We start from the raw sequence: 12244 nt of genomic DNA, 5'->3' as shown, positions 1-12244 counted from the left end.
TCTTGGTTAAAAATTTGTATTTTTTCATCAAAAGTTATTGTGGTAAAGAACCTTGTTTTTTAAATTGATCTCCAGTTATGTAACTTCTCCCCTTGCTGTAGTGATGTAGAAGTTGTGTCAATACACAATAATGTCCCAGTTAAGTACAGATACAAATGCAAAAGAGGACACAGAAATTTGATATTTTCCTGACAACTTTGAGGGCAGTGAAACAGTGTTTTCAGCCTGGCATCAGGTAACTCTTTAAGTTAAGTAAATAAAAACCTTTATAATGCCAGTGAAGGAAGGACAAATTTAGTATAAACAATACAAACCAATCACAAGAGATCAGGAACATTTTATTTTCAAATGGCAGACGTAACTCGAAAATCCAACTGAAATTGAACTGCCTTTTGTTTTTGTCTATAATAGCACACATATCTCCTTTCTCCTTTGACAAAAAACCTGAAACCAAAAAGGGAGACATTTATATTTTCACTTCCTTGATTCCATAATGGGGCCCACTAGAGTTCATTATGTCAAAGAAATATTGTTCCGCCATCTTACGTAACTGGAGTCCTTATTTCAATACAGCAAATCAAATTGGATGGTCAGACGGTCACACTGAGCCTGATTGCATCCTGCAAAACAACTCAAGAGTCACAGATTCAGAACAACAATCCAGATTAGCTTTCCAGCTAATGTCTCCTCCTTATCTAACAAACATGAAGATGTCTTGTCCTGCACCTTAGCCACCAAACTCTCACTGGAGAAAAGTGCACTGCTAATGTTTGTTAGCAGGTAAGATAGCTAATTAGCTGCTCAACTGCAGCACCTTAAACAGCATGTAAATGTATCTGCAAATGTCACTTGTGTGTGGTTATATGCTGCTTTGCTTGTTGCTCTTCAAAATCCCTGTTAGCAACACACTGTCTCTCCATCTGACTTGTAGCTACAGCAGCTACACCAGTTGCCAGCTAATGTCAATCAAACAAGCCTCTGACATGACACCCCTCCAATTGACTGACTATTGTCCCAAAAGACCATTTAAAAAAAACAAAAAAACAATATTACTTAATATTATCAATAATACATTTAAAAAAAAAAGTTAACATCTTTTTTGACTGTAAAAAGAAATTACTAAATGTGATTCAGCTGGACTTTAAAAGTAAGTTTAGATTACAAATTAAGCCGGACAAATTCATATGTTAGCCTGTATGAATATGAAGACTAGCAATTCCTAGTTCACTTTTGCTCAACATCTAGTACATTTCATAGACTGGGATAAAAACATTCTCAAATATTCAGATAAACTGATATTTTGTGGCATAAACACAATGATTCCTGTACTGTAGATTGCAACAACACAGCCTTCCTGAAAGTAACTCTGCAATCCATGTAAACACCTCCTTGTATCATGACCTTCATCTAGTTATTTTGACAACACTTTTGAGGTCGTTGGAGACAGTGAGGTATGAGGAAGGCGGGTCGCTAGTGGTGGAGAGAGATGCATTGCTTAAATTCCTCTGTGGAGTGAGGAGGATATTTATTGACTGTGTATCAAGCAGGAAGACTCCATCCGCCTCGACCAAGCACACACTATCACCATCCAAAACACACACACACACACTTCCCCTCTTTTCCATTTAAAACCATTGTAATCACTATGTTTACCATTATATCTAAATAAATTCTTTCAAAATCGTTATTATCATTAAAAAAAAATGTTAGACAAAAAGTCTTTCTGATTTTGTAATGTTTGAGGAATAAACACTTTGTGCTACAAAAAGGTCATGATTTCCTTCTGGGTTTCATAACAGACTTTGTAGATTTGCAAGTACAAAATGGGAGCTATTTGAACATTAAATATTTCTTTCTTTTCAAGATTGTTGACAGCAGACATATACAGTGTTCTAGATGTAATATAAAGCAAACATGCTTGATGTCAAATAATATTTCACATAATTATGTGTCATCTTGATATTCTTAGTCATCATATGTCCATAAATCAGTCTGATTGTGAATGTTTCAGCTCCCAAACAGAACAATCATAAACATCTTTGAGACAAATAAACTCAAGTTGTAAAGCCATTCCAGCTTGTCATGTCAAAATTAGGTCACATCCAAATTTGCATCACTGATTTTACTCAATTTGGTAAAAAAAGAAGTAAGTAATGATGCTTCTCATATTTCTACAACTGAAGTAAAAGGATGCGATATTTCTCTGTACTTTCACTTTTTTGGCAGCTGATCACCTGTTTGTATTGATGTAGAATGACACTAACAGTGCACTAACAAACAATATGTGTTTGACTTATCAAAACCGGCAGTAGCCTTGGACAGGGTAGGCTTTGTGACCGGCAACCTGCTACATAAAGAGACGCCTTGTCAAAGGTAGGAGCACATAAACTGTATCAGCTGGAATCGCAAAGCACAATAGATGCACTGAAGCGCTTTTGAAACATTTCATATCGTACATTCCAATGTCCCAAATGAAATACGAGTGAAAACACCACTAACCCGATGATACCTGTGATAACAACTCAAGACTTAACAAGACACACAAATCTGCCACACACACATGATGTCAACTCACTGGAAAACAACTGCACAAACACGCCGACCTCTGACAACAGCAGACAACACACATTCTTGAGGAAACAAGAATGAACAAATGTAAGGTTGAAATCTTAACCAAATGTTGCATCTTCTGTGCTTTCTCTCTCTTAACGTTTGTCTCAGGGTCATTTGACCTTTGTGTTGACCTTTCAGGAAGACAGACTGGTCACAAAATATGACCCGTTGACCTCCCGCCTATAAAAAAGTCAATAAATCCAATAGATTATACGAGGCATGAACAGAGCAGGTGGCGAAACATACATACTCATTAGCAGGGGCTTTCCAAATATTCATTCACACAATGCTGAGCAATTTACACAGAGGTAAGAGTGCCGAGTCTGCAAGATACCTCTGATGATGGAAGCTGGACCTCAACTCACAGCTGCACAAATGAAAAAGGGTATGTTAACTTTAAAAAATCTGATTGATACACATCATAATGATGACATTTTAAGAAGCCGAAAGGTTAGACACTGTAATAAGTTTGATTTTGTCTGAATACTGTTTTATGTTGTAAATGATTAGTTCATCATGACCTTTAAGAAATATCATCTGCCATGTTTTATTTTCACATTTCTTTTCTGACGTGTACTTGACACCACAGACTATTTTCTCTTCACATTTGTTATTTACTATGTTTCATTATTTTTTATCTTGACTTGTGTTTTGGATTTATTCACTTTTTATTTATTCTTTATACTGCAAAGCATTTTGTAACTTTATTATGGTGACATATAAATAACATTAGTATGATTATGATGATTATTATCATGTGCTTTGTCTAATTGTATTATTATTGTGTAATTTGTTGCCTAACATATTAAACTTGTTTTCTACATTTCTGCAGGTTAAAAAATAAAGAAAAAAAGGAGATTTTTAAATACTCCTTCTGACATGTTTCATAGATTGCTTTTTTTTTTTTTTTTTTTTTTTACTATTAAATTAAAAAAGGATAAGTGAAATGTTGATCATTTTAAGAGAAGATAACATGAAAAGTGCATGATGTAAGCCTGTTATCAGTGTTGCAATCTAAAAATAATCCATCACTGCTTTCATCAAGAGCTCCAAAGACCACTAAAATAAATAATATGTGTTTTATCCAGAGTGCTGGTGACTCACACTCTGAGCCCAGGTGATCTGTCTAGCTGTAAATCTGGACCCGAACTGAGCTGCTGGCATTTTATTACTGCGGGACTGCAGACTCCTCGACCCATTACTCAGCACAAAACAGCGTCAGGCTGTGCGCTGCAGCACGTTACTGATGCGCACAGACTGGGACACACAAGGGGGAGGAGGGGAGGGGGGGGGGGGGTGGTGTTGTGACGACAGGTATGTCTGCAAACACACAGGTGAGCTGATATAAAAGAATCAAAGTAAGAAACATTGCAGCAGACAGTAGCAGGATAAACGCCCTTATGTCATCCACACACTGTCTCATTGCTGTCTCGGCTCTGTGGTGAGCAGGGACAGGGATGAGATCAGAAGGTGTCAGTAGGTAAAGACTGTAGACTGTACCTTGCCATCGAGGACGCTGCCCCCCTCCTGGATCACCTTCACCTCCGCACTGAGCTCCCCGGCTGAGGCTGACACTGACACTGAGGCATCCTCCTGGCTCTTCCCGTCCCGCTGCGCTGAGCTCTCTGCTCCCATGACGAACAAATACAAAGGTGGACTTCTTCTAGTCTTTGGCTACAATCGGGTTTTTTAAAAAAATAATAAATTAAATGAAAAACCCCGAATCAAACACGAAGATAACACAAATTTGGGTTGCAGCAGCGGGTATCCAAAATCGTCCGAATGACAAGCTCTACAGTGCAGCTCCGCCCCGGGGTGGCCTGGATCTGGAGTGATGAAATGTAAGGACCAGCAAACTGTTTTAGGACACCCCCACCTCCTCCCACCTCCCCACACCTCCCGTCAGTATCACATGGGGCTCCGGTGCGCCGCGGCACGCCTTGCAGCAGCATCAAAGACGCTGCTGATGGGAGGACAGACTACAATGAGAGAGGTTAAGAGAAGAATGACTGCTCTATGGCGTGTGGAGGTGGAGGTAGAAATTAGATATATCCCGAGGGATTACTAAATGAAATTAGAGCTTTTGATGTATAACACACATGATTTACACACAGGAATAAATCAGGGAATCCTCCAATCATCATAACAACACATGCATGGGTCGCTGGGGAAATATTTGTAACTTTATAGGCTACCACAGGAATGGTTAGTAAACTGATTGTTGCTCCATCACATTTATCTGATGGTTGGAGTTTTTAGCAGAATAAGGTTTTACATGCAAAACCCACAATATGGTCGTTTGTTGTGTTTAAAAAGATAAATAGACGGCATATGTTTGATAAGGATTCCTCAATTCATTTTTTTCTCCTGACCATGACATGTACTGATAAGGAAACATTAGTCCAAAGTGATTTTTAAAAATAAACAAATAATTTTGATATAGAGGCTTTTTGGTCATTTTCCCACCAAAAATTGTGACCAAGGTACAAACAAACTTGTCAGCAGTGTCTGTTGAACAAACTATCCAATGGTGATACTATTTCTAATTAATAATAATAATGCATTTTATTTAAAGGCGCCTTTCAAAGCACTCAAGGTCACTTTACAAGGCACATATAACACAACAACAGTACATCAAACAATATAAATCAGGTGACATTTAGTGCAAACATAAAGAATAAATATAAATGTGACTACAAAGTGCATTAGTACATTAGCTTTCTGGTGGGTGTATAACATGTAACTATTATGTTCCCAGTTTGCTTCCAACTGGGAACCCTCTCTATACTGTTACCATATCAGATTAAGGCATACATGCCAATATATCTACAATAGGGTGATATGGGTCAATATATAAAAATACTTGTAACACTAAAAACACTAAAAGGATGTAAAACTTACTTTCCCACTGCTACATCTCATATCTCTCTGACTGGCACAATTTACTTGAAATGCAAATGTACTTGGGTTTAAAATGTTTCCTGTGTGAATTTTTGGTAATATTGTTAAATTGTTTCATATCACAGAAAGAGATAGAGAAAGACAGCAGCCTCATAATTTATACACTTGATTTTTCTAGTCAGATTACAGTGAGGTTCAAGGCGGTATCTTACATTCAAATGGCTTTAATCAGTTATATAAATCAAATGTATGGTGAACAGTGTCATTATAATCTAATTAACAGTCTTTGATCTAAATTTCCTCTGACATAACCACACAAACACAGGATATGCATCATGCTCGTTGGTGTAGATCAGCTCTAGGTGTTTAATGTACTGACAGCGCCTCATGAAGTGTGTAAATGCCACACTCACACCTGATGGGGAGATGATGTTCGGGTTTAAATGTTAATTGCAGGTTGAGCCATGTGCCATTTTGTTTGGAATTTTAGAACGCACAAATTACAGCCCCAACACTCAAAGCCAAGTTCACACAGGCTTCGAGTGAGGGTCCTCTGCAGCTTAACCAAAACCAAAACCCAAACACACTCTGCAGCAACACAAACAAACACTCAGCAGAGAAACACAGAGCTGAAAAATGAAAACAATGTGAAGACATTCTGTGGTCTATGCTCATGTTGTGGTTTATGGTCTGAGATTAAACAGTAGCAACTTGAAATAAAGACAAATCAGAGGTTATTTTATTTAGTCTGGGGTAAAAAAATAGAAAAAGTAATTTGTAATTTGAATAGATGGCAAAAACCTGAAGAAATCACACTTTCTGAAGCACATTGAAGAGCCACAGTATACGAGTTAGGACTCAGATTTAACTTGAACTTGACTAATATTGACATTTTAAAAACTTGGGACTTGACTGCTTGACATCACAGAGACATTTAACTCTCATGTTATAACCCGATAAAATCTCACAACAATAAGAAATAAATAGGACTGTGGCTTGCAAGCCTTAGGGCACACTCACACTAGGCAATCATACCGTGCCCAAGCACGTTTGCCCCCTAAACTCCGGATTATTTGGCTAGTGTGAGTCCAAGTAACCGTGCTTGAGTACAGTACACTTCCCTGGCCCAGTACGGTTGGAAGAGGTGTGCTTGAGAACGGTACACTTGGTCACGCATGCGCACTAGGGATTCATATTTTCCCGAAAATAAAACAATATTAACACTGCTTTGATGCATGTTTGGTGCAATGAGCAAGAAATTGCACTTTTATATGAAGATGATACCCTCATTTACCTGAGTATTTCATTGTAAGATTTCAAATCCTAAAATCACTCAAATTTGGTGATCCATAAAAATTGTAAGCTTGCATGATGCCACTTCAAATGTTACCAGCACACTGAGGCTGACTGACATAGATTTGTATTTTTTTATATGCACTATTAAAGTGACTCTTACCTTTCTTGCATTTCACACAGCACTTCGAAAAAAACTTTAACTGCAACAATCCCTCCTCCCTCCTATGTCCCAGTCCCGCACTCCCTTCCCCTCCACCGAGTTAGTTTCTATGCCTGGTGGATCTCTCTAACATTTTAGATTGCCATTACCTTATTAATAGCATTTTAACCTAAACAAAAAAATGTGTAAAAATGTAACAAAGGTAATGGTCGCTTTAAAATGTTAATTGTAGAGGAGAAAATATATTCTGATCTGTCTTGCAGTCAAAGAACAGAAACAGTGGTATCCCCAGTCCTCTACTATTAACATTTAAAAGTCAAACACAGAAAATGTGAACATGAAGACATTTTAATCACACTTTGTGATAATAGTCATTCCTTTAAATGGTCCTTTGTAACACACAACTTGCCTCAAAATGATATTTCACAGTGTTAGCCACAGCAACACTGTCAAGCTACAGCTAACTGGTGTTTTACAAAAAAAAAAAAAAAAGGGTTAGGGTTACATATTCCAGCCCTGTAATAATCATGACTGATTTCTCAACAGCTCTGTGATACTAAATGAGACTATCAAAGCAGCATTTTGTCACTACTTGATTCAGTAAGCAGTACATACAGGCTGCTCATGTCGTAAAACCACAAAATGACTTCACACTCAAGTCTCCTAAAAGACTGGAAGCTTCATTACAGTTGTACACAGATAGATGTGTTAGTGAATGACCTTCAACACGCCAGGCTGATCAGCAGAAGTGCTGATGTCATCTGAAAGAGGGGGGTGGGGGGAAGGAAGCTCCCATTAAAGTGAAAGCCTTACCGGACATGTCATGGTCTCCGCTCAATAAAACGATAATGTAAGGGCACATTAAAAAGGCATGCTTACACACACACCGACTTACAGGAGGGGTGACGTTCACAAGCCCTCTTTCACACTTGCTGCTTGTTATATGGGTAATAGGAATCTACTCATGGGACACTGTCCAAATACAACTGGCCTATTTTTTCCTGCTGCTCAGTGACACTGATATACAGATTGTACTATATTTGGGAAGCAGTGATTATTGCTCTGCTTCAGTGTGAGAAGATGAGCAGATAAATTAAGAGATATGAGAAGTGACAGTCATCCAAACAGTGCAGAATTATAAAATATGAACACATTTGGTGACAATGTTTAGACACATGGACATCAGTACATCAGCTACAGATAGATAACAGGTATCTTTGTGGGAACAGTTGATACCGGGACTGAATATTTTTATAAAAATGAAACAGTGAAATGTTTTCCAGAGACAGAGAGAGTTGAAGAATGTGGCCCTGAGGGTCGATGTCTGGCATGGGCACCGAGCGAAGACTCGCCCAGACACAGCAGGAGGTCGTCAAATACTCTCATATTTTGTCAAAAGCAGACAAATGAAGGGTTTTGCTTCCAAACAAGAGAGAGCAGCTATATTTGCATAATTATTGCTGGACAGAATTGTGACATGATGTGAAACAGATGTTGCAGAAACAACACAGGCCTTTAAAAAAGCTGTAATGTTAAAATGAAAGCATCTGTATTTCTAAAGTGCTGCAACTACTATATTTTTCTCTAAAATGGATATTAAACACTCTGAGGTGATATCTTTCAAAATAAGGCAACACTTAAGCAAATTTAAAGTCATAATGACATAATATTATCATGTCTCTTGACCAGACAGGAATGCAACTCCTAATGGAGCTTAATCTAAAGTTTAATTAACTTCAAGAACTTGACAAACATCCTCATCATTTATCCAGAGATCAGAGATCATCTGAGCTGTTTTCCAGCTCTTACTCTCACAAGAGACGTTTATAAAAGGACCTGTCCTTGGTACTGAAATTAGCTAGTCTATTAAATTTAAGTGCTAAAAGACGAGAGCTTAAACAACTGGAGGCTTCAGCAGATTGAGTCAGATGTTCCGACATAAACAACTTTATTATGAAGCTGGGATTTTCCAGCACATTACAAAGCCATGACGAAGCCCCCTCCTCATCAACACCATGTCTTCAAATCTGTCATCAACTCAAAACAAGAGGGTTCAGTCTCTCTCCTCTCTCACACACACAGTAAATATGGCAGTTGAGCACTACTGTATAAATGAGTGCATTCCTGCAGCCTTGACTGTAGTTAAAGTACCAGATCATGCCTGGTGAACACACAGAATAACAGACTTAGCAGGTGTGGAATGGCAGCTATGACAGGCACACACATGTGTACACATGTATGTTGGCTCCATGTTGCAAACCCAAACACCTCATAATGACAGATGCTGCACCCTGGAGTGCTGCTGGGGGGCCCGATGGTCAGCTTTCAGGCATACTTCCAACACAGGGACCTTCCCCCTGTGGGTGTAAAGCAGCGCTTGTGTAGAAAAACAGAAGAATATTTTGAAAAAATGTTATGCTTTAGTGTGTGAGTAAGGTGAGAGACAGAAAAGAGGAAGTTTTGGGACAAAAATAAGGTCTTGTTGAGGCGTCTCCTCGGAGAATCAAGAGACAACAGGAAGAGGGTGTGTGTCCAAACAACAGATGGGCTTAGCCACAAGTCAACTGCTAGGTGTGAAAACACAAACACACAGTTTTGGAGTAAATAAAAGGATCATTTTTTTAATGAAAAGGTATACACTTACACTAACATGTTTAACATACAACTGTTGTTAATGAGAATAAAAAAGTATGTAATGTAACTCTTTTTAGTTTTAGTTAGATTTGAATATAATGTTTGGTTTAAACTCTGAAATGTCACATGATTCAAGTTTTAAATGACTTTTTTATTTCTGTCATTAAATCACCTCATCATAGACACTCGGTGTTACTCACATTGATGTCAGGTAATTAAAACTGGTTGGTTAAGTGGACAGCTTGCATTTCAAGACCGTTACATTCAGCAATTTGGATGGAAACAACCTGAGCGTAAGCAATGGAAAGAGGTAAAAAAGTAACAAAAGTAACAGCAACAAAAGTTATTTGTATAGAAATGTAAATGTAGGTTTTTGGCAGAGGAAGGGCACCTCACCTGGCAAGACCACTTCCACAAGTATCCCATAAAAATGTCTAAACTTTTATGAAATAAAATTCACACAGCAAATGAGTGTAACAATTATTAATCCAGTAACTAAACTGATCAGGCACATCAGGATATAGGGAGTGCTTACTACCTCTGTTCAACAGTTTCGGGGGGAAGACCCAGAAATATGACATTCAGAAAGTCATAACACACAAATAACAGGAGTTTCAGGCTGGATATATCGCATATGTAGCTATCTCATCATATAAAATGTAATACTTGAACAATATGTCAAAACTGGTTTGGAAGTGATTAGTGTTACTTGATGGCTATAGTGATTTTCATTTAAACAGTACAGCAGCTTGGAAATTCAGCATTATCCAGGAAGTTAGGGCACTAAAATTTACATTAAGACCTGTTTGTGCGTATATAAGCAATTTAGTTAATAAATACACAAGCATAACCCATTTCAATTAAAAAGCTTAAGACATCAGCACCAATATAAGACATTTGAGTAACTTTTCTTCACATATAAGAAAAGCTGAATTTTAAGAAAATATTAAAGTTAAAGTTGATATAAAGACTCTTCCATACACAAAGAATATGTGTACATAGAGGTCAAAGGCAGATATATAATATGGCTGTAAGAGGTCATCTTTGACATAATACACAGATGTGCAAATAAAGCATAAAGATAATGCTTCAGTAATCTGTTGTTGTTTTTTTTTTTTTACCAGGACATATTACAGTGATGTGGGGAGAGATTGAGCTTGCTGGGAAAAGTAAGAAAGCATTTCCTGTCAAAGGTGCGGGGGATGGATGAGTCTGAGTGCACACATGGAGCTGAGGATCCTGAGGACACAGCAGAGCCTGGGAACAGAACAAGAAGATGAATTTAACTGCGTGCATGAGAGAGAGAGAGAGAGAGAGATAGAGAGAGAGAAAGAGAGAAGCCTCAAGTACTGAAGCCTTGGCACCATGTCAATGAGACAGTTAACTGAAAAACTCCAGGGAGGAAATAAATGTCTCATGTAACAAATTATATCGACAATGCCTATAAAGTATTTATAATGATACCACTGCATACTCCTCTATGACTGAAATGGCATATTTAATGGACCATATTATGTTGATGTATATGAGATAATACCTATGAGAACACCTTTAGAGAGCTCGCTCAGAAGAGCCCAGTGATCTCCTCTGTGACCGGGTCAAGGTCGATGTCGTAGAAACACGGTCGGGTTGGCAGGCCGGGCATGGTGCTCATCTGAAAGGAGGAGATGAAAGTAGAGGGTGAGAACTTGGTCAGAAACAGCGAGAAAAAATAAAGGAAGAAATTAGTCATAATAGTCTAAATCAAAGTGTAATGCATTTAGCTGAATATTTTAAGGACTCAAATTTACCCAGCAAAATATTTTCCATTTAAAATTCTTCCCAATTGTAACTTATTACGAGAGGAATTTTGCACATGAGACAAAAATTTCTACTCAACAAATTCCTTAGCTCACAGAACCTGACATTTCAGAACACACTTGTACACTTTGTCTGTTTTAGTGGGACAGTACTGTGACTGATACATTTCTTCATCGTGGTGTTTTCATATCTTTTAGAAAAGTGAAAACTGAGTTTAAGACCTTTGTCTGAATGTATTGTATTTGCTTGATTACTCTGAAAAACAGTACCAGTCAAAAGTTTGGACATACCTTACCATTCACATCAATGACCAAGTGTGTCCAAACTTTTGACTGGTACTGTACATCACTGGACAAAGCAAGACAGGAAACAATACAGCATATATATTTTTATTACTCTATTCGAACTCACAGCCCTCTTTATTTTATATTGTGTCTTCAGCTCTGCTCTCTAAATGAGAAGCATGAACAAAATGACTATAAAACTACCAAATTTAACTCTTCTAAATGACCGCTACGGTCTTTACTGAAAACTGATCTTAACTGAAAAAACACACATAATAAGTTTTAGCAGCTGATTCATATTCACTGTCATCATTGCTCCTTTGTAATTCTCATCAAATGTTACTGAACATACACACACAAATAACAGAGAGATTAAAATCTCAATAACTAAAACATCATATTAAGGCCTTCACCACAACACAGCTGTCCTACACAAAAACAAGATTTTGTATGAAAACTTGCTTAAACTAGACACAATAAGCTCAACCCCTGCCTGTTCAATGACTATAATCTAGACTCATTTAACTCCAGGCAGACAGATGATCAATGTGAGGGC

At 37.8% G+C, this 12244-nt stretch overlaps 2 protein-coding genes across 2 annotated transcripts in view; both read right to left on the bottom strand.

Moving 5' to 3' along the window:
• Positions 1-4248, bottom strand: part of akap12b (A kinase (PRKA) anchor protein 12b) — a 44054-nt gene extending 39806 nt beyond the window's left edge. Inside the window, exon 1 of the mRNA XM_053337173.1 lies at positions 4114-4248. Coding sequence (XP_053193148.1) covers positions 4114-4248 — 135 coding nt within the window. The remainder of the gene's footprint in view (positions 1-4113) is intronic.
• Positions 4249-10818: 6570 nt separating this feature from the next.
• The window catches only part of mthfd1l (methylenetetrahydrofolate dehydrogenase (NADP+ dependent) 1 like), a 37655-nt gene continuing 36229 nt past the window's right edge, over positions 10819-12244 (bottom strand). The window contains exons 27-28 of the mRNA XM_053337177.1: positions 11154-11258; positions 10819-10861 (exon numbers count right to left, since the gene is read on the bottom strand). Of these exons, the coding sequence (XP_053193152.1) occupies positions 11169-11258 (90 nt within the window). The 3' untranslated portion in view covers positions 10819-10861; positions 11154-11168. The remainder of the gene's footprint in view (positions 10862-11153; positions 11259-12244) is intronic.

This window comes from Scomber japonicus, chromosome 17 (assembly GCF_027409825.1).
Source record: "Scomber japonicus isolate fScoJap1 chromosome 17, fScoJap1.pri, whole genome shotgun sequence".
In the NCBI taxonomy this organism is placed as follows: domain Eukaryota; kingdom Metazoa; phylum Chordata; class Actinopteri; order Scombriformes; family Scombridae; genus Scomber; species Scomber japonicus.
Note: the sequence above shows the minus strand (reverse complement) of the source record. Positions and strands in the feature narration are given on the sequence as shown.